Below are 21,150 nucleotides of genomic sequence, written 5' to 3'. Positions count from 1 at the left end.
CCATTTAAGTAGCGTAGTTAGTATTTTAACTGATTTTAGTAGATTTATTTCAAATATGTACGATTTATTTCTTCTGGTCCCCTAAGTGGAACACATTAAACTCTTAGGATTATGTATGGGTCATTGCCCCGAACATTAATCACATCGGGCCATTATACAGCCTTCTCCCAGATGTTGCACAAGTGAGTGACTTCCTTGGTCTAGCACAGTAATTTTGTCCTGAGTTTTGTCTGTTTTGGTTTTTTTTTTCCCCCATGGCTTTCCTGCCCGCGTCCAGCTTTCAGGCTGTGCTTCTAAAGCTGTTGTGTGCTTGCTGCTAACAGCTCCATAGCTCATCTCCGGCAGCAATCTGCCACACACTGGGAAACCAGATTACCAGACCTGCTGAAATTTGTCAGGGGACATGAAGAGACTCAGAACACAGTTCTGAGCAAGCAGAATGTGGGAGGTTTGAGGTTAATGATTCGATTCTTGCTTCACCGCTCTCTATATTCTGCAAAGAAGCCTCCTTTCACCAATGAGGAAACTGAGGCCCAGAGAGAGTGAGCCACTGAGCAGTAACAGGGCTGGGCTGGGACAAAGGCGACTTCACTCTTGGTCAGAGTTCCTCCGCACTGTCTTTAGGGGGAGGGCACTGAGGGGCAGGGCATGCCACCCACGAACGGGAGTGTTTTCTTGCTGCAAATGGTGGCGCTTGCACAGTCTGGAAGCCCTTTCAGCTCTTCCTGAGTTCTCACTGTGTTTTACACAACTAAGCGGAGTGCTAGACGAGGAAGTGTGAACCTGACTATAGAGAGGTTCCAAAGACCCTATATTAAAGCTCCATTTTATGTCCCGAGTGATGTCACCAGCTATGGAGAAAAAACTCTGTAGGCAGCAGTAACGTAGTCACGTGCCTTTTAGCATTCATTGAGACACAGCCCTGTTCCAGCAGGCCAGGACGCTCCTCCAGGGCCAGCTCTGTGTCCCAGCCCTTTTCTATCCCTCATGGGACCCTGAAGTGCACTTAGCACGTAGCAAGCACTTGCTATTTATTCATGTGACTTTTGGCAGCACTAAAGTTTAGGGCTCTGCACAGATGGAGTCTTGTGTTACTCACCATTTGGCCAAGCATACTGCCTTGTGGATTTCTTCCCATTTTTCCCCAAAATTCTTGGACACCCACAGGCCATTCTGAAAGATTATAAATGACTTATCAAAATTCCAGCTTTACTCTGTGCAGCTGTTTATATGACCTTTAAAAATTCACATCTAACTAGTCAGTACAGAAGAAATAAGCACAAACTGCCTGAGCAGAACACACACATACATATATCACACACACACACACACCCCTCAGGTTCCTTTTGGTCTTGCAACTGAGAACAACAAATGCATACAAAGCACCCCGAGTGCCAGGTACTGTCCCAGACATCGCATTCCCGCCTCTCCAGGATCTCACAGTTTAACAAGGGACACAAGTAAGAACAACGCTCACTGCCATATGGCGTTATGGATGTTCCACTGTAGGAGAGGGGCGTGGAGGCACATGGCACAGTGACAGTTGATTGAAGAACACTGCACTGACTGAAATGGTGAGTGGTTTGATCAAAACAGAGGCAGGGAGAGGTCAAGGAGCAAGGTGGGAAGGGGAAACGTGGAGGAGTATGAAGATGAGAAAACATCAGTGGTGCAAAGGCCAGGGTGAGCAGATGAGGAGCCGATGACCAGAGAAGAGAGCCAGCTCAGGGGAGGACGAATTCCAAGGAGTCTGGCTTTACTGTATTCGAGTTTTCAACAGGACGGTACTCTGAGAGGGGACCACAGCTTCACTTTTGTTGTTGTTTTTGTTTTGGAGACAGGGTTTCTCTGTGTAGCCTTGGCTGTCCTGGACTCGATTTGTAGACCAGGCTGGCCTCAAACTCACAGCGATTCGCCTGCCTCTGCCTCCCGAGTGCTGGGATTAAAGATGTACGCCACCATGCTCGGCTGTCACAGCTTTACTGTTTAAGGTGACAACCACAGATGAGAATGGGAAAGCTGAATGGCAGAGGGTCCCAGCTAGAAGTAAGATGTGAAGTGAGCATAACTTAGTCCAGTGAGAGATGATGAGGCCTTCAACCATGGCCTCGAGGAACTGGATCAGTGTGTGTGTGTGTGTGTGTGTGTGTGTGTGTGTGTGTGTGTGTGAAGAACATCAGGCTAGGGATGTGTGGAGGGTACACTGTATCATTAATTACTATAAATATTACAGGATCACACCTGAGAGAAGAGCAGAGAAGCTCAGTTGGGATTAAGTTTGAGGTCCCTGTGGGCACACACCTGGAGATACATGGGGTCAGCAGGACAGGAGTCTGCTGGCCTACAGGAAAGCCAGAGGCAGAGGTAGGATGTGAGAAACTTTTACATTATGAGTGGAAAACAGAGGAGAAATGGCTACTCAGTATAAGATGGACAGAAGGCAGTTAAGGGTAAGAGGGTTTAAGGAAGAGACCAAGAAGGACAGTCCAGAAAAGTAGAATAGCCAAAGATAACAGGGTCACAGAGCAGGATTGGCCACTGCTTTGAAATGTAGCGATTAAGAACATGGTGTCTGTCAATGTCAATTAGATTGGCAACAGGAGCCCCCTGAGCAGAGATATCCTGCGTCAGCAGAAAGCGGCAGAATCAGTCTCTGGAGCTATTCTCCTCAACTCCCTCTGGCGACAATGACAACCGTAAGAGGAAGACAAGTGATTCTTGTCCTTTGCAGCTCGAGGAAGATGGCTGCAAACTGTCCTCCAGTTCATTACTCCAGCAGCAGACATCCGCTCATTAAACAGACAAACAAACAGAGTGACAGTCACACATCACACATACCTGGAAGAGGCAGCAAACAGAAGTCACACCCAGGTAGGAGCAGAGTGTAAAACAACACATTTCACTGTAAGGGGGCGTGGGAAAGAAGGCTACCTTTAGCGTCTATGCTCTCACTAAACAAGTACGGGAAAGTTCCACTGCACTTACTTCCGTGCTGAGAGCCAGCAGGTAGTCAGGGTTCTGAGGGTTGTACGTCATCTGAGTCAGAGGGTGGAATGGGAGGTCTGTCTGCACAAAGTTCTTGGCAAAGTCTGACGACCTGAACACTCTTCCTCCTCGGCTTCCCCCAGACACCTCGGCTGTTAGTATCACCTGGCCGGGGAGAGGGAAGGTGTCAGGGTTAGGGAGGAATACTGTGAAAGGCTGGGGAGGGTGTGAGGGTGTGTGTGTGTGTGTGTGTGTGTGTGTGTGTGTGTGTGTGTGTGTGTGTGTGTGTGTGTGTGTGTGTGTGTGTGTGTGTGTGTGTGTTTGAGCACACGTGCATACATTAGTTAAGGGAATTTTAGATCCAAAAGAAAGAGAAATGATAAAAAAAAACAAAAACATTATTTACTACTTTTAGTCCCTGAGTTGAGCATGCTTCAAGGCTGCACTTTGAGATGAAGTTTCCACAAATATTACAATGTTGCAGGGAGCACGTGTTGCAACTACCCCCGTAAGTATGAGGGGTTTTTGTGCATCTTGGACTTGGACCATGAAAAGAAAAATCTGTGCTAAATCTCATTCTTTTATGATTAGTATCACATTATGTTTAAATTTAAAATACAACAATACCAAACTAAAATGCCATCCTAATTTCATGTCTATGGCTGAGATAAAACATCTTGACAAAAAAAAAACCAACCAAACAAACAAACAAAAAAAACCACTTAGGGGAGAAAGGTCTATTTGGCTCACAGTTCTAGGATATGGTCCATCATAGTGTGGAAGTCAAGACAAGGCTCTGAAGCAGCTGCTCACATCCATAGTTAAGAGCAGGGAGTAAGTGCATGCCCTCATGCACGCCTACGTGTACTCAGCATCCTTCCCAGACTACACAGCCAGTATTCTCTGCCTAGGGAATTGAGTTGCTCACAGTGGGCTGGGTCTTCCCAAACCAATTAATGCAGTCAAAGCAACCCCACAGAGACATTCCCACAGGCCACTGCGATATAGATAGTCATTCACTGAGGCTCTTCCTGGGCAATTCTAGATTGCGCCACGTTGACAGTTAAAACTAATCACACCAATGCAGTGCTGTGAACTGCTGGACTGGTCTAATGCTAACATATTCTAGGTGGTATGCGGTGCCCACTTCACTTGCAGGAATGAGCCTTACCTTTCCGGAGTTCTCAGGACCAATAGCCATGCCAAATTCTGTCCGAATGAAGGTGTTGTTGATGAGATTTGTAATATCCTTAAAGTTCTTTCCATAATCCTCACTGAGAGGGAGAAGAAAATAAAAGAAGAATATTTAGAGTGTAGTGTAGAGACCTGCCAGACTTCTCCCTTTCATGACTTTCTCAGTCAGAGTGGCCTTAGTCTGAGGGACGTTTCACTTCCCTTACCAGAGATAGGCTTCAGGACAGGGGCGTGGCCTAGGTTGAACCAAAGGGAAGAGGGCCTTCCTTGAGATTTTCTAGGAAGCCCATTTCCGCACAGGGAAACCACTTGCTAAAAACTGGTCAGCCTTCTCTGAGGTCAGTGGCCCTCGATGGGGTGGTTATGTTCCCCACTCCCTCTTGTGGAATATCTGGAGATAGTTTTGATGATCACAGTCCAGATGCTATTTAGGAAAGAGGTCGACAAGCATGCTGCAATGCACAGGGCATTCCCACAACAGAGTTACCCGGTCTAAAGTGTTGAAGCATCAACGTTGAGAAACCCCACGATGTGGCATGTGAATATAATAACCCCCCAAAAAATTTCCTAGTTTTTCACAATGAAAGGGCAACTGAGGTAACTCTAGAATCCCAGAAAAGCAGAGCGTACAGCACGGAAGAAAACGGACCCCAAAACATGTTGTTTCTCTATATTTAGTTACACGAGTCAACAATTTCCTTGTTATTCAACCTAGTTTGAGTTGGGCCTCTGCTACCTATAGCTAGAGGGCTAACTAACCTATACGTTCTCATTCCTGATGGTCAAGCCAGTGATTAAGTGGTGGTGGTCCTGATGCTTTCCTGGGAGAGGGTAACATCCCCAGGCAATAGCACGAAAACTACAACTAGAAAAAGCAAATAGCCAACTTCAACTCTAGGGTTCTCAATGTTTCACCCAAAATTCCATAGCAACAAAGCCTCTGGAAGCATCTGAATCCATGTTTAGATTTCTGAGAAATAACAACAAAATCTTTTGAGAAACAACAACAACAGAAATGATAGATCTAGTGCTATGTGTTTAGATGATACAGAACACTGAATATATTTATTACATTTAAAGGGACTGGATCTGATGCAGGAGCTGGCCTGCTTCCAACCTTTGTCAGAGAGACTTTTCTATGCAGTGGGCAGCACTCAAGGCAGAAGCACCTAAGTGGCCACAGGGCTGAGAAGAGGCTAGGCAGCCCTAAGTGGGGTATCTTCATCAACTCCCCACCCTCTGCCAAGCTCAGGGGACATCATGGAAAACGTGGCCGGAGGATGGGGAGGACTGCTGGGAAGTGCCAGACGTGACCTGACAATCGTCTCTTGAAGTCACGCCTGCCATGGCTACCTGCACATGCTCAAGCTAGCCAAGACCCCATAGGAATGGGCCAGCCGGCCAACAGGCCCCGCCCTTCACGAGGAGCAGCTAGGGATGAGAGAAGCTTGTTTCTTTGTTGCTGTGACCACTGGGAAGTTTCTCACTATTCCAGTGGATGCCTCACACTCGTGCACATATGGGCAGCGATCACTGACCTTAGTGACTTATCAAAAACAAAACAGAAAAAGAAAAAGGAAAAACAAAATGACGACTAAGTGAGTTAGTAGGGGTTGGCATTGGGAGGGTTGAAGAGAGTAAATGGGGTGTATATGATCAATATATGTTTATATGCATGAATTATCAAAGAATAAGAGATACACAATTTGAAAAATTATCTATTGGTGAGGATTCTCTGTTAAGTTCCAAGCCCCATTTCGCAATTGGGTTGTTTGGTTTTGTGGTGTTTAATTTCTTGAGTTCTTTATATATTTTGGATATTAAACCTTTGTCAGATGTAGGGTTGGTGAAGATCTTTTCCCAGTCTGTAGGCTGTCGCTTTGTTCTCTTGACAGTGTCTCCTGCCTTACAGAAGCTTCTCAGCCTCATGAGGTCCCATTTATTAATTGTTGACATTACAGAGGAATATCAAATGGCCGAGAAACACTTAAAGAAATGCTCATCCTCGTTAGTCATCAGAGAAATGCAAATCAAAACGACACTGAGATTCCACCTTACACCCACCAGAATGGCTAAGATCAAAAACTCAAATGCCACCACATGTTGACGAGGATGTGGAGAGAGAGGAACACTTCTTCATTGCTGGTGGGAATGCAAACTTGTACAACCACTTTGGAAAGCTATCTGGCGTTTTCTCAGAAAAATGGGAATAGAGCTTCCTCAAGACCCAGCTATCCCACTCCTTGGAATATACCCAGAAAATGCCCTAACACACAACAGGGACATATGCTCAACCATGTTCATAGCTGTTTTATACATAATAGCCAGAACATGGAAACAGCCTAAGTGTTCCTCAGTAGAAGAATGGACTAAGATACTGTGGTACATTTACACTATGGAGTACTACTCAGCTATTAAAAACAAGGAATTCCAGAAACTTGTGGACAAATGGATTGACCTAGAAATTATCATAATGAGTGACTTCACCCAGAAGCAAAAAGAGACAAACGGCATATACTCACTTATATCAGAACACTAGTCCAAGGGATACGTCCCATGAAAAACTTTACTTACCAAGAAAGTGGGTCAGAGGAGAGGACATCCTATTGAGACTTTAGGCGAGAGTAGCATGGAAGAATGGGGAAATAGTAGGACCCACAGGGTCCTGGAAACCTACAAGAAGAACTTTATGACAGGCAGATCTGGGTCCTGGGGTCCCCCTCAAACTAAGGCACCAGCCAAGGAGAAATAGGCAGTAAACTTCGAACCCCTACCAAGACCTAGCCGACGAACATGATATTCTCCACCGTTGAGTGGAGAGTGAGATCTGACTTTCACACGAGCTCTGGTGCCCCTTTTCTGACCATGTCCCCTGGATGGGGAGGCCTGGCGGCACTCAGAGGAAGGATAGCAAGTTACCAAGAAGAGACTCGATATTCTTAGAGCACATATAGGGGGAGGAAGTCTCACAGACATAGGGGAGGGGAGAAGGGGGGAAGTGGGAGGGAGGGAAGAATGGGAGGAAACAGGGGAAGGGCTAACAATCAAGATGTAATATCAACAAATTAATAAAAAATATTTTTAAAAAATTATCTATTGCATTGCAAGCCACTTTCCCAGCACCAGAAGAAATCTGTAGTAATTTCACATTTATTATTTAATAAGACACTACACATTTGGGGAGAAACCTCAACAAATGATCACAAACTGAGGAACATGAAAAATGCAAAGAGCCCATGTTTGTAGAACATGCCCCCGCCCCCACCTTCACAAGAGGGATGCACGGGAGGCGACGGGTCAAGAGCCAAGTAGCTAATTAAAGACAAAGCTGAAGCCGCAGTCTAGTTCTTTTACTTCTTCGCCCTTAGCCCTGAACTAAGGACAACCTCTCAGTGTCTGTGGAGTCCTTCTTCCGCACAACGTGGGAGTCGTCACTTCTCTTGCCAGAGTCTCTCCTTGGCACTAGAGGCTAGAGGCACAAGAACAAGCCTGTGCCTGTCTGCAAGTCTCTGAGGGTGATAGCGCAAACCACATGTCTTAGAGTTACTAGAATGAGTTCTACACACATACACACACACAAACACCAACACACACACAGATCAACACACACACAAACAAACACCAACACACACACAGACCAACACACATACACACACAGACCAACACACATACACATATCAACACACACATATACACATGCACCAACATATACATACAAACCAACACACACATATACATACACACATACAGACATGTACACCAACACATACACACAAACCAATGCAGACACATACACAGATCAACATACATACAATACACGCACACACCCCAACACATACACACATAGACCAAAGCACACACCAACATATACACCAACACACACACACACACACACCAACACACATATATACACACACAAACAACACACACCTAATTCTTAGATAAACAAAACAGAGAGTGGGTACCATACAACAGTTTCCTTTACTGCCCTAGCTCTGGCTTTGGAGTCCAAACCTTGACCTGTCTCCAGGCAGCCAGCAGGAGAGCCGCAAGAGCAGTGCCAGCTCTGCAGGGTGCACACCATCAACAGCTCGGACAACTGTCCAAGGAGCTGTGGCAGCTTCATGATCTCTGGTTTACAGATCTTCCTTCCTTCATAACATCCTCAGGGAACCTTCACGACCCTGTTGACATGACCGCGGGCTTTTTAAGAACTTGGTACAACGAACACACCCCTCCCCTCCAGAAAAAGAAGCGAACCAGTGAATAGCAACAACAAATCCATGGCAACGCTCCACTATGTCAGCTGGCTAGCTAAGTAGAGAAAATGGACCCGAGCTAACTTTTGGGACTTAGTAAGACTCTGTCAGTATTTTTATGCATCAGAATGAACTGGAAATGAATAAAACATCCTAAAATATATATATTTCAAACCCCTTATGATCAAATGATTGGAGACTTCGGGTAGTTTTGGCTGTTCATCACTCTACTTCGAGACGCTCCTAGAGAGAACCGCTCGAGGGAAGGCTTCGGGGCTCCGCGCTCCAGCTGAGGTTCTGGGTTCTGGTTACACCAGGTTCCAGCAGAAGAAATCCTGCTGATTACGCCAGGAGAATCGTTCCTCAGGGCTGATATCCTTACGGTTTTCTTATTGTGTTCTTTAATCCTCTTCTACTGTTTTGGTTAGTCGGGTTATAAGTGAAGTACACTCGGTTAATAAGCAAGTAATAAAATATATTTGTTAAGAAAATTGAGCCTACAGGTGGTTCTATTGGACCAGGTTGACAATGTAAAATTACCACAGACATCACCTCGATCCGGTATGGGTGAGACTCAAGGTACAATGCAGTGCAACAAGTTTCTTTCTCCCACAATTGGAAACAAGCCGTGAGCTCTCTAAGTATAACGGCTCGGAAGCCCTGTGCCCGCAGCTTCAGGCGGAAGCCATCCGGCCCACTGAGCCAGGGATACCTCCCCTCTGATTTGAACCTGAGGAAGCAGCCTTGCTGGTCTTGGCTCGCTCTTCCTGGTATTGGGGAACAGTACACGGTAGCTGAGTAACCCTAGTCTGAGCCTATGACGTGCACGTGCAGGATGTCTAGCAGCCCTCCTTCCTCCCCTCCCACCTCCGCAAGCTCAAATGTGTGAGCTTCCCTGCTGGTGGTTAGTTAAATGCTCCGTGTGCAGATGAAAGCCCTTCATCAAATAGCCTCTTGACCATCTCCTTCACGGCCACAAGTTCTGGAGTATGGATGGACTGAGGATTTTCGGCTTAAGTTCTTAATCCTTAAATTCAGCTTCTTTTCTTCTTAACAATTCTGTCTTAAGTCATTTCTCTCCCTTTGCATCTTACTATCAGCTGTCAGGAAGCCAAGCTGCAACTTCAACACCTTGCTTACAAATGCGTCCATTGTATTTCCAGTTTCACCCTCACTGGTGACTTCCGTCTTCTCTAAACACTCCATCCCGCGCACAGCTCAGCCGAGTTCGTGGCCACTGCATAAGACAGCTTTACCTTTTCTCCACTGTTAGTAACACGTGCCACACTGCTGTTGAGACCTGCTCAGAGCGGCCTTTGCATCCATATTTCAGCAGTGTTCTGACATGGAATACAGAGGCTTCCTAAGACATAAGCTCTCCTTATTTTCTCTCTGAGTCCGCAATAGAATCACCTACAAAATTGTACTCACAGCAATCCAGCCTTTCCCAGCATGCACCTCAAACTCTTCCGGCCTCTACCCAGTCTCTTTTACTCGTTTTTTCTGTGATTAAGTCTACAGTTCTTAACATGAAAGCTGTAAGGCCGATGATGACTAATTAAAAAATAATTACAATTTTATAGTTTTACTAATTGGAAATACTTATAGAGCTGGTCTTCATTTCTCACACATTCTTTATTGCAATTTGCCTATGCACTTAAATTTATTTGTAATTTCAAACTCTACACTCATGGTGCTTTTGTGGCTATTTGCAGACAGTTACAACAAAACAAAACAAAAGCAAAAAACCAAAAAAAGAAATGAAACCCAACTTGGTCATTTGTTTCCATAAGAAGTTACACAAGATGATGTTTGGACTGAGAATAGAGCTCAGTGGTAGAGTGCTTGCCTAGATATGTAAGCCCCGCCCCCCCATAAAAACAAAACAAAACAAAACAAAAAACCCGGAAACAAGATAACGCTCTGCCTGTGGTGCCCACTTTCACACTATACACTAGGATCCTTCCGAGGTGCTGGTGTTACGTGTTTGCATGTTTTGCTGGCAGTTTGTTATTGCTCTCCATGTGTAGTGTTAACACACTGTTCTTCCTAAGTAAGAGACCGAGATGTGCCTCCTGCAGGCAACATTGTGTTTGCTAAGAGCTGTGGCCCTGTTGGAGGTAAGCTCAGATGTAATCAAGTGACAACACATGTTCAATAAGATGCTTTTAAATAGAAACCAGTGAAGGGAGATTATGTACTGATCGGTTGGCAAATATTATGAATAGATCCTGTAGGCCATCATTCAGCATTTGCTGGCTCAGCATTTGTTTTTGTTTGCGTTTTCTTTCTTTCTTTTTTTTCCTTCCTTGAGACAGGGTCTCACTACGCAGCCCTGGCTGGCCCCGGTTTTGCTATGTAGATCAGGTTTGGCTCAAACCCACTGAGACCTGCCTACTTCTGTCTGCTGAGACCTGGCATCAAAGGTGTGCACAACCACGCTCAGCCGATTCAGCATTTGTGTCAATTTTACAAAACGTAGCTGTCACAACTAATACGAGCCAATTACATTGAGATTTTCAGTTAAAACATCAGTCAGGAGAGTGTAGCTTATTAAAATGTGCCAAAGGAACCATAGACCTGAAACAGAAGCCAGGTAAAAATGGCAGAATTTGAATTCATGCTAACCATCCATTATTCTAATCTGTTTTCCCCTTGTCTGGTACTACTTTGTTTTTATTTTTAAAATTTATTGTGTTTTATAATTTTTGTAGAGATATTTCTGTCCTATGGAAACCATAAAAAATATGGATGTGAAAATAAGAGTAAGGCACAGAAAACAAAACCATAGAACTGTAAAATAAAATAAAATCGAGAATCTGGAACCTTTCATTTTCATTTGCTTTGCTTGACATTTCTTGAGTATGTAAAATTGAAATTTTGTTAAAGGCAATATGCCCATTATATATTTTAATGAACTTTCTATATACATGTGTATACATATATGCACATATACATGCTAGTTGCTTGTGACACTGTCCCTCTATGTAGCCCATGTTGGCAATGAACACATGATCCTTCTGCCCTTCTCTATCTACTGTGGTGAAAACTAAACTGAGCCTATCATTTAAAGGCTAGCACAGAAAACACTTTGTCATCCACCACTTCTGCCTCTTACAGTCTTTCCATCCCTCTTCCACAATGATACCTGAACCATCAGAGGAAGAGACATGACACAGATGTTCCATTTAAGGCTGAGCTCTCCTCAGTCTCTTATTCTTTACACCTTGGCCAGTTATAAGTCTCTGTATTAGCTGCCATCTACTGCAAAAGGAAACATCCCTGATGACATCTGAAAAATGCACTAGTCTATGGGCCTCAAATTCAATTAGAAACTGGTTGGTTACACCTTTGACATCCCTGCCACTACTGCACCAATAGCTACATCTTGCAAAGCTGCTCATCATCGTAGCAATGCAGAATTCAAGCTGAATAAGACTGGTAATTTTATCCCCTGGAAGAATGAATAGCACTTTCCACCAGTACAAAAGCTACTTAGCCGAGGTGAAGCTTCCAGGTCAATACTAGCTTTATCTCTCCATGTTTTATGACTTAAGTATGTAGTCCCTTTAGCAATGGGGTCGTGCTGTAAAATCATGGAGGGTAACCACGAGTAATGACAGTGGCCTACTCTTTTAGGCCTATATATTTAGGATGCTTCTGAGGTAGTTTTTCATATGACCTTTTCAAATCTTTAGTGTTGGTTATCTCTCCTTGCTCCTTCTTCCACCTCGCAGCCTGTACACCAGTTCATCCTTCCTGCTCCACTGTCTCTTTTATATCACCATATTCTATCTTCCCTCCCTCACAGCCTCCTCATCGTGGCCCCTTACTAATTTTCTGGCTTGTATGGGTATTCCAAATGAAACATATCTGAAGATTCAAAGCTAACATTCACAATGAGAGAAAACATGCAACATTTGTTTTTCTGGGTCTGGCTTACCTCAGAGTAATTATTTTATGATCTAGCCACTTACTTTCACACTGAGTAATTTTATTTTTCTTAGCAGTTGAATACTATTCCATTATGTAAATGTACTGCACTTTTATTATTCATTCCTCTGCTGATGGACACAGGGTGTTTCCACTTCCTGCCTTCTGTGACTAGAGCAGCACTGAATGTGGATGAGAATGCCAGCTGTACATATGAACTCACAGTAGTTGTGACAACGTGCACAGGACCTGTGCAAGCTCAAGCCATTGGGAATTCTAGTGCAGAGGGTAGAGGTGGTTAGGAAGCACCACGCCTCCCTGAGGAGCTCCTGAGAGGCAACTTCTGAGGTAACTGAGAGCTGCAGAAAGAGAGAAAGCTAACTTTCTTCAAGGGCAGGTCAAATATGCTCCAGTTGATGCCACAGACCCAGAACTAACTGGACTAGATGAGTGTGTGTGTGTGTGTGTGTGTGTGTGTGTGTGTGTGTGTGTGTCTGTCTGTCTGTCTGTCTGTCTGTGTCTGTGTTTAATGAGGACACGGAGTTGGGTGGATATGGAATGTGGCATGGACCCGGAAGGAATTGGAAGGGGGGAATGAATATGATCAAAATACAATGTATGAAATTCTCAAAGAATTAACAAAACTATTTTTAAAAGGCTGGAGAGGTAATTCAGTGCTCTTATAACTTATGATCTGCCTGTTCCTTCGGTAATGCCTGCCTGGGTATCCCTTCTCTACAGAGGCAGCGGAGACAGCCTTCATGCCTAACTCCACTCAGCGGGAGGCACACATTTACCTATCCTGTAATTTGCATCCCAAATGAAGCTTTCCTGAACAAAGGCAATTCAATAACCCACAGTCATCGAAGCTGTGAAAAACAGAAGAGCTGTTTGAGCTTTCACTCTGCGATTGGGCAACGCTGAGTAAATGGCTCCTCCCCTTTCCATTTCTGAAGCAACAGGTGCCCTTTGGCTGGTGTGCTCAACAAAGTCATTTCAGGCCAGCCCAGCACAGCTGGAGAGGCAACAGGACATATTTACAGGTTTTTTTTTTTCCTAAACTCTAGGAGAGGGGACAGAATCTGATTGCACTTCCCAGTGAGGAGAGGTAATGAATATTTAGAATGACTGGTAAAGACTCTGACAGCAACATTGACATGCTAAGAAGAAAAAGAGCCTTGGTAACATGACACTGTACCACAGACCAGCAAGACTGCTTGTCTTGGTGTTAGCAAAAAGGGTTTGCGGGGTGACAATCAGGTGAAAGGCTCGAGTAGACCTGTGGTCAGTATTTAAACAGTGATTGTGACCTGTAAGTACATTACTGATATGGAAAAGGATGGGGCTCATTGCCACGCTCTGACTCAGGAACTCATTAACTCCAATTCTAGCCACATAGTACAAAACCAAAACAAACATAAGCAACACAGTTTGGCATAAAAGAAAATCTTCCTTAAAGCATTATATATGGAAGATAATCCAACTTAGAAATGGAGGAGCTTAATAAAAAGCGTTTGAAATATGAAGCAATCAGAACTGGAAAAGAGGTTTCCATTTGCTCCTGAAGAATGAACTGGAAATGAGCATCCTTTGACACAAATAAGGAGACACATCTAGAAACATTAGGGTCAGCAAAAACTTGGCTACATTCTAACTAACTGTCCCACAGACAGTAACCATGTCAGTCTGACAAAAAACAAGGGTAACCAGCTGGGGGACCTGTGAGCAGTTAAGGGAAGGAGAGCTGTGAAGCCACCGCTGCAGTTACAGACATAATGGAGGAATTTGGGGGCAGTCACTTTCTACCAACCATCATGGGAAGCTTTCCATTCGCTCTGACAGCTGGGGCAGCAGTACCAGTAGCTGCTGTGTGTTACCTGTGGTCAGCAGACTGAGCTCTCCCTCACTCCACGCCAAGCCTCCAGAGTCCTCACCTCACAGCAGCCCTGAGGTGAGCACTACTATTGCCCTCTGTTAACAGCTAACAGAAAGGTCTTAGGATGCCACGTGACTTGTTCAAGTTTACTCTATTTGCAAATGGCAGTGCAGAGATCCAACCCCCAGGCTGTTTGCCAACTAAAACTTGGCAGCTCTTTGCTGTCCTATGTCATCTCTCAAGACAATACAGTCACACAATAGATATAACACTGAAAGAGAAAATCAACATAATAAATTGTAAATAAACTAAGATGGCACTGCTGTAGTCAGCTGTTTTTCCATTTAGAATTTCAAAATGCTTTATGATTTATTTATTGTTATGTATACTGTGCTCTGTCTGCATGTACACCTGCAAGCCAGAAGAGGGCATGAGATCACATTACAGATGGTTGTGAGCCACCATGTGGGTGCTGGATCCTCTGGAAGAGCAGTCTGTGCCCTAAACCTCTGAGCCGTCTCTCCAGCTCCCATAATAATGCTTTTACAATGAAACATAAACAGGTGAGGAAAATTGTACTGGGGAAGACTTTGTTAGAGCAAAGATTTTTAAGTACTAGAGACAGCTACTAAAACCAATGTACAAAGTTTTAAATATACTTTTTCCTCCAGAAACAGGAAACTTTTCATCTCTCTGCAGTTACTTAACTACCATTCTAATTCATGAACAATGGCACTTGCTGTGGGCCTTTGTAACACCCAGACTCTACAGTGTACTGACAATCTAGAAGAAACAAATAAAAGCACCTTCTCAGCATAAAACCTCACAGAAGTCAAGGCATCCATCCATCCATTCAATTAACACTTACGCCTCCCTACTGTGTGTAACTTGGCCAGCAACTATAGAGTTTCCTGTTAATGCAGTTCCCAGCCTTCATGAGGCTTTGACAATTCCAAGATGTGACTCCTTCTTGGCCTACAGGAGTATTTGCTTATTTTAAGCCTCCACTGGCGTGCTGAATAGAAAGCCCGGGCTCCAGGCCCCTGGGCAGAAGGCAACGATCATACCTAGTGGGAGAGGGGATTGGGGTTGATGCGTTTCAGAGCTTCAGTGTCAGTTCCCTGCACAGGGGCCAATACCAGCTGTGGAAGAAGCAAGCGAAGAACTGTTGGAACCCAACAGGGCTCCCAGAGGCCCCCTGGCTCCTGTAGTGTTCCTGCAAAGGCTGCTGGGATTTAATGATCCATTTATGTTCCTTGGGTGGAGATGGGATAGATACATACAGTAAAGAAGGTAGTCATTTACCTCTCAGCATTAGCTGCTCTCCATCCTGCTGAGGAAAAGAACCTACTACCCCAGCTGCAGAAGACACACTGTCACATGAGTATGAACTGTAGTAGTGAGGTAGCCTGAGGTACGGTGATCTAAGAAGCCCCTTATTAGGCAGAAATGACCACCCACCATCTTATATAAGAATAACCTGTTTAGACTCCAAAATATTAGATACAGATTTGCTTGGAAGATATATGTGTGTGTGCACGTGTGTGTGTGTGTGTGTGTGTGTATAACTCATAACATACAGATGCAGAAAACCCACGCTGCCTTGCTGACAGTAAGAATCCATGAGATTAACATGGGCACACACACCTGTAGAAGCATCCCTTTATCCTGTGTTATCCTCTCGCAGGTCAACCTCATCTCCTGCAAGCTAAGCCCCCTTCTCATTTTCCTTTATATTGCTAAATTGTCATCCAAAAGCGGGCCAAGCATCACAGTCTGCTTAAGATGGGAATGAACTGCTGAACTACAGTGACAAGGAAAGATAGAACCTTCGTCCGAGTGCGTTGCTTAGTCAAGCATCCCGGAGATCTGTTATCTGTCTCACCTTCGGTATAACTTGGACTGTCCAAAACTCACAATTACCAGTGGCACTTGGAAAGTCGTCAGGACGAGAATAACCTGTAGAGAGACAAAAAAAGCATTCTGTTGGTAAGAAATGAGAGGCACTTGGAATGCACGCATCCGAAAACTAGGAAGGACCAAGGACCACGGGCTTGTGAGGATCTGAGAGGTCCCTGTCTCCTTCCATTGCTTATGCTTGAGGCAGTGAGTCAGGGATGTTCAAGGACATATAATAAAGGAAGGATTTATCTAATTTGTATCTATACGATTATAAAACACTTGCACTTTTTTCTGCCCTCGGAGGTTAGCATGTGTCACATATGTCTGGGGGTCTACTCCTCCAGGCTGCTAGTTCTCCTTGGAATTCATTTTGGAAGTAATTATTTTTCTATTCAAAAATATACATGAGAAGAAGATTCTAGATAAATTAGTGCAGAAGTCTCAAAAATCTATATAATAAGAAATCTAAGCTAGGCATGGTGGTACACACACCTGTAACATTCCAGCACTAGGGGGTGAATGTAGGCGTTTAGGAGTTCAAGGCCAACTTAAGCCATGTTGTAAATTTAAGGCTAGTCTGCGTCTCTGGAGAAGGGGGAGGAGGGGAGGGGAGGGGGAAGGGGGGTGGAATCTTACAGTTACCAACTATCTTAGCTAAGTGAATAAATCATAGAAATTAGCACAGAAGTCAAAATTGAGGAAAACTGACATATACTTAAGGAAATTCTACTGGAAGCTTAAAGGGTAACTATAAGAAACAGCTTGTTTTGCTTATGTGTCTATGTATAGGGTTTAGGTGTTTGTCCACGTTCATGTGTGTGTGTGCACATGTATGTGTGTGGAGGCAACAGGCCAATGTAAGTATCTTCACCCACTGCTTTTCACCTTATTTTTTGAGATAGGTTTTCTCAATGAACTTGACAACCACCTGACTAGACAACATGACCTGGCTGGTGAGTTCTGGGGGTCTTCCTGCCCCTGCCTCAGCACTGGTAGGATTATAGGCATGTGCTACGACACCCAACTGTTTCTTTTTAATTTTTTAAAAAATTGTGTGTGTGTGTGTGTGCGCGCGCGCGTGCACGTGTGTGCCTATGTGGGAGTATTTGGACACATGTCCTCAGGGGACAGAGGCACTGGATGCCCTGGAGTTGGAGCCACAGGCAGTTGTGAACCTGCTGACATGGGTGCTAGGAACAGGGAACAGCTCCTCTGCAAGAACTGTGTGCTCCTAACTACTGGAATGTTCTCCAACCCATGGGCAGCTCTTTACATGTGTGATGGGGATTCGAACTCACATCCTCATGTTTGCACAAGCACGTTACTTGTTGAGCACCTCCTCAGCCCTGATAACTTGCTTTCCAGAATCAGAGCTGTGCTTCCATAGTTTTCTGGCATTGTTATCATGTACCTCATACGAATGTTGGCATTAATGGGACACCTGCCCACCGTACCCCACCCTACCCCTGCACCCTTGTCAAGCAGGGTAACAATAGTCCATTTTTTTTTGTTTTGTTTTTGTTTTTCGAGACACGGTTTCTCTATATAGCCCTGGCTGTCCTAGACTCACTTTGTTGACTAGGCTGGCATTGAACTTAGAGATTCACCTGCCTCTGCCTCCTGAGTGCTGGGATAATAGGTATGCATCACCATACCCAGCTATAACAGTGGTCTTTCTTTTTTAAAAAAAATAATTTATTCAGATTACATCTCAATTATTATCCCCTCACTTGTATCTCCCTTTCCCCCTCCCTCCCTCTTTCACCCTATTCCCCTCCCCTAGGTCTGTGACAGAAGAGGACCTCCTCCCCCACCATATGATCACAGCCTGTCAGGTCTCATCCTGGTAGCTTCCTTACTTTTTCTCTGGGTGTCACCAGGCCTCCCCACGAAGAAGAAGTGGTCAAATAGGGGGCACCACAGTTAATGTCAGAGTCAGTCCCCACTTTCCACACAACTGTGGAGAACGCACTGTGCATTGGCTAGCTCTGAGCAGGGGTATAACAGTAGTCTTAAGACTGCTTTCAACTGGTTCCTATTTCTAAAGCCAAACCAACTACAATTTCCTGAAAGTTTGTCCTGAAAATGCACCTTTTCTATGACTAAGGTTGCAGAGACTTTCCGAAAATAATGATATTTAGGAAGTATGTCATCCTGCTAGATTGAAGGAGTTTAGAATATTACTTACCCCAGTGCTATCTCCAACCCAGGACAAAGACACTGAGCCACTGAGGTCATCAAAGACATGCTGTTAGGAAAAAGAAATGGAATTCATTTAGAAATGTTAATCCACTCACTTTCAGTCCATGGTTTCATCAAATAATTCAGACCTTTATTACCTTTTTACATTTATTATTTTGAGAATGTCATTCATGAGTATTGCACTTACATAATTTCCATTTCATATTCTCCCCTCTCTCGCTCCTCCTCACGCCCTCTCTCTCACGCCCTCTCAACTTCACAACCTCTTCTTCAAATGTGTGTGTGAGGGGCAGAGAGACAGTGTGTGTGAGAGAGACAGAGACAGAGACAGAGAGACAGTGTGTGAGAGGAGTGTGTGTGTGTGTGTGTGTGTGTGTGTGTGTGTGAGAGAGAGAGAGAGAGAGAGAGAGAGAGAGAGAGGAATATGTGAGAGAAAGTGTGTGTGTGTTAGCGTGTGTGTGAGACAGAGAGAAGAGAGAGAGAAAGAGAGTGTGTATGAGAGACAGACAGACAGACAGACAGTCCTGCTGAATCCCGTCAGTGCTGCTCAATAACTGGCCATGGCACCCCTGTTGACAGATCCATCCACAACTATGGACCATCACAGCAGAGGAAGCAGAAAGATTCAAAGAGGCAGAGGACCAGGAGACTCACTACGAAACAGTGTCCTCTATATATGACGAGGAGTTGCATCTCAATACTATGTCACCTAGACACGTCCTCCACAATGACAACACTGGTTGAAATTCAACATGGACGGCATATCACGAGGCCTCATCCCATGGGGAAGAGCAGCAGCACTGGTAGCAGCTAGCAAAGGGCAAATCAGCCTTCCCCAGGGATGAGCTCTCTGATAGGTCATCCGATCCTTTACTGCTCTTCTGTGTAGTTAGATCATAATTACAAGGGGGCACAGATTCCCAGAATAAAATTTGGGAGAGACAGGATTTAGCTACTTCATCCAAATCACAGATGACTTGGAAACTTCAATTCTCTCCTACAACGTAAGCCAAGCAGATGAGTTCGCTTCACTGCACCAGATGGGAGATGGGGAGTCTAATTGCTTTCTCCAACAGAACTAAATATAAAGACACGGCAGAGTATTCTTAGGGTGCTTTAAAACAAGAGATCAGAGCCCACACTGACAGACATAATTATAACCCAATCGGCATAATTGGAGTTTCGCTAAGCAGTCTTCACAGTGCGGCTGTATAGTTAGGGGTCGGCTTTCTCCTGCTTCCAGGCGGAACTGCTAAGATGACGGGAGGCAGAAGCACGAAGTGAATGGCTTTGTCCTGTCTGCCTAGCCAGCAATAACAGAGATTAGTAATAAGCCATATAGGGGCTGCACTGGGAATTGGGAAACAAAACAGGAAAAGATGGTATATTACATCTAAAATACAGAAAACATGTAAAAAGAAAGTAACAGTCATCTCTGTGAGATATTTTTCACTCAAATATTTCCATCTTCTATCTGTAAAATAATATACATTCATCATAGAAAATGTAAACAATATAAGGAAGTACAATAAAGGAAATAAAGTCATTCATAATTTACCACACAGAGATATTCCAGGTTAATGTTTAATCTGCTTTTTTTTTTTCCCTGGTTTTTTGGGACCAGGTTTCTCTGTGTAACAGTCCTGGTTGTCCTGGAACTAGCTCTGTAGACCAAGCTGGCCTTAAACTCTCAGAGATCCGCCTGCCTCGGCCTCCCAAGTGCTGGGATTAAAGATGTACACCACTATGCCCAGCCCCACCTTTATCACTTATCAAATCAACAAAATAATTCAACATAGGCACTATTGTCATTTGAAAAGGCTTGTAAGTGTACAGAAATTACATGATATATATACACATTTATATGCATAAACAACAAAAAGGAAGGCCCTTCCTTTTCCCCTCACATGCCACCTCTCTAGTCCTGCTCCATTGTAGCCCAGTATATACATCTGCAAAGGTTGTCAATTGTGCTTTTTTTTTTTTTAAGGGAGAAATAGGCAATTCCACTTACGCACCCTCAACATGTCCAGCCTTCCCAAATGGGAGCCCGTTTCCAGCAGGGAGGGGTGTTCTCTGTGAGCACTCAATAAGCATCTGTTGAAAATGATTATAACATATCCGTCCCAAGCCACAACCCCCATCTCAAAATAGAGCATGCCTATAAACGGCCCGATGCCAGCTACTTGGTCACTCAAACCACCAATCCCAACAGAGACGCTGGAAGAGAAGGAACTCGGAGCACAAACTGCCTCACTTATCTCCTAATTTTCCCTGTGGTCCTCCTGACTGGGCTTCTGAGTCTGTCTGTGCTATTTCCCTTTTGGATGGAAAGTGCCTTTGAGGTCAAAAGGCCCTGCTGAACACTCTCCATAAATAGTACTAGCGCCGCACACACAGGGCTTGCTCAGTGAACGCTGCTTAACTCTCAGATGCTCAGGCCGAGCTAGAAGCCGTGGAGGGACAGAAGGCCTATTGATATACAGACATGCTGAGCATCTGAGGAAAACAGGGCTGCTGGAGACTCTGGGAAGCAGAAGCTTACAGAATGACACACCAGTGTGCCTTAGACCACATGTTCTCTTGGGAGACAAGACAGCACCTGCAATTACAGCATCGAATCCCTTGAAGAGGAGCAGGGCTAGCCAGGGCTACCACGTGTTCTGACCATCACCTAAACTTGAGGGGTTTCCCCCCCAAGAGAGGGTCTGGTTGCAACAACTGACTAGAATAAATGAAAACTCCCATTAACCACTGCGCTGAAGTTCTTGGTTTTCTTCATCAGACCACAGTGTTGCA

The 21,150-nt window shown here is 44.5% G+C and overlaps 1 protein-coding gene across 4 annotated transcripts in view; it reads right to left on the bottom strand.

The window, feature by feature from the left end:
- Positions 1-21,150, bottom strand: part of SORT1 (sortilin 1) — a 76,804-nt gene that overhangs the window by 33,281 nt on the left and 22,373 nt on the right. For all 4 annotated transcript variants that reach the window (XM_084755758.1, XM_084755759.1, XM_084755760.1 and 1 more), the window contains exons 2-6: positions 18,338-18,397; positions 16,133-16,206; positions 4,157-4,259; positions 2,986-3,150; positions 1,100-1,173 (exon numbers count right to left, since the gene is read on the bottom strand). In XM_084755758.1, the coding sequence (XP_084611884.1) occupies positions 1,100-1,173; positions 2,986-3,150; positions 4,157-4,259; positions 16,133-16,206; positions 18,338-18,397 (476 nt within the window). The remainder of the gene's footprint in view (positions 1-1,099; positions 1,174-2,985; positions 3,151-4,156; positions 4,260-16,132; positions 16,207-18,337; positions 18,398-21,150) is intronic.

Source organism: Acomys minous (assembly GCF_964271855.1).
Source record: "Acomys minous genome assembly, chromosome: 14".
Lineage (NCBI taxonomy): Eukaryota > Metazoa > Chordata > Mammalia > Rodentia > Muridae > Acomys > Acomys minous.
This window is presented reverse-complemented; position numbering and strand designations above follow the sequence as displayed.